The sequence below is a fragment of the Palaemon carinicauda genome, chromosome 8 (assembly GCF_036898095.1).
Source record: "Palaemon carinicauda isolate YSFRI2023 chromosome 8, ASM3689809v2, whole genome shotgun sequence".
NCBI lineage: Eukaryota > Metazoa > Arthropoda > Malacostraca > Decapoda > Palaemonidae > Palaemon > Palaemon carinicauda.
In genome coordinates, this window is record NC_090732.1 from 174,891,636 (window position 1) to 174,893,123 (window position 1,488).

The window sequence follows — 1,488 nt, forward strand, 5'->3', positions numbered from 1 at the left end:
CTTAACTTGCTGGTGTTCGCGGCCGTTTACTACCGACGGGACAATAATCGAATGGGCCAGCAGAAGCCGTCCGTGGGGCACAACCAAGCCCCGACGGACCCAGGGAATGACGTACAACTACGGTCCCCATCGGAAAACTGCAAACCCTCTTCGCCTTCTCACTGCGGTACTCTTCGCTCATCGGCCACCCTGCACAGTACCTTAGCCACGTCCTGCGACGGCGAGCCCCAGCACGAATGGCCCCCTGATTATACCAGCTGCTGTCAAGGGGGTCCTACCTCCAACGTAGGTGGAGGTAACTCAGCTGTGAGTGGAGGAGGAGGTGGAGGAAGTGGTGGAGGTCGGCCACATAATGGAACGGCCACTCTGAGGTCTGTCCCACGACCTCCCCCTCCCCCGAGATCTTCTTCTTACCCGTCCCACGTAGAGGCCCAGCCACTCCTATCACCCACAGCTCTTCTACACGCCAACAATAACGCCCAGTGTTCGGAGATGCGAGTCTGAGCCAAAACCAGCTCCCTATATGCGCGTGTGTACTCTAACCCCCAATCTTTGAAATGTAGTGCCAAAACAAGAGGGAAATCAAACCTTGAAAAGATCCTCGTAGTGAACCAATAATCGTGAATATGAGAGCATAGTGCTTACTCCAGAAATTATAATGAACAGCCCCCCTTCTACGTGTGTAACCAGATGTCCATGGGTTACAGTACCTATGTGATACGAACGTTCATTTCCTCCCAGGGAGATGCTACATTCATTTCCTCTCCGGGAGATGCTTCTCTCAGAGCTTCATTCATCATGGCCATAGGCGTGTAGGACTTATTATGTAGTGGTCATTCTTCATTGGTTTTTTTTTATTTTTTCTCCTTGCATATTTGTTGCATTAAAAGCTGTCCAGGTGAAAAAGTACGTGAGAGAGAGAGAGAGAGAGAAAGAGAGAGAGAGAGAGAGAGAGAGAGAGAGAGAGAGAGAGAGAGAGAGAGAGAGAGAGAGAGAGAGAGAGAGATGTGGATAAACCTTTTTTCCATTAAAGTATTTTTTTAAATGTAAATGAACATAAGATATTAAAACAGATATATGAAAGATTCCTTGAAAATTTGCTATTTGAATCAATCAATACCTAGATTGGTTTTTTGATAAACAGTAAAATTATTTAGTTTGATTACTTTGTAAAAGTGAGGTAAGGATGAAAAATTCTGACTATCATTGCATTTCGGTTATTGTTTTTCATTTAACTTTTATTAGAAGTATATATATATATATATATATATATATATATATATATATATATATATATATATATATATATATATATATATATATATATATGCGTTTTGACATAAACTGGGCTTAGTTACTAATTTTTAGTACAACTGTGTTCGAAAATTCTACTTGACAAATATTTTTCAATTCTCTATTATATAAACAACAGAATAAATCTTTACTGTAAATTTGGTTACATAAATTATATTACTGTATTTCAAAAAG

The 1,488-nt window shown here is 40.9% G+C and overlaps 1 protein-coding gene across 1 annotated transcript in view; it reads left to right on the forward strand.

The window, feature by feature from the left end:
* Positions 1 to 904, forward strand: part of LOC137645103 (neuroligin-4, Y-linked-like) — a 179,333-nt gene extending 178,429 nt beyond the window's left edge. Inside the window, exon 10 of the mRNA XM_068377947.1 lies at positions 1 to 904. This exon is cut by the window's left edge and continues 413 nt beyond it. Coding sequence (XP_068234048.1) covers positions 1 to 504 — 504 coding nt within the window. The 3' untranslated portion in view covers positions 505 to 904.
* The last annotated feature ends 584 nt before the right edge of the window (positions 905 to 1,488 follow it).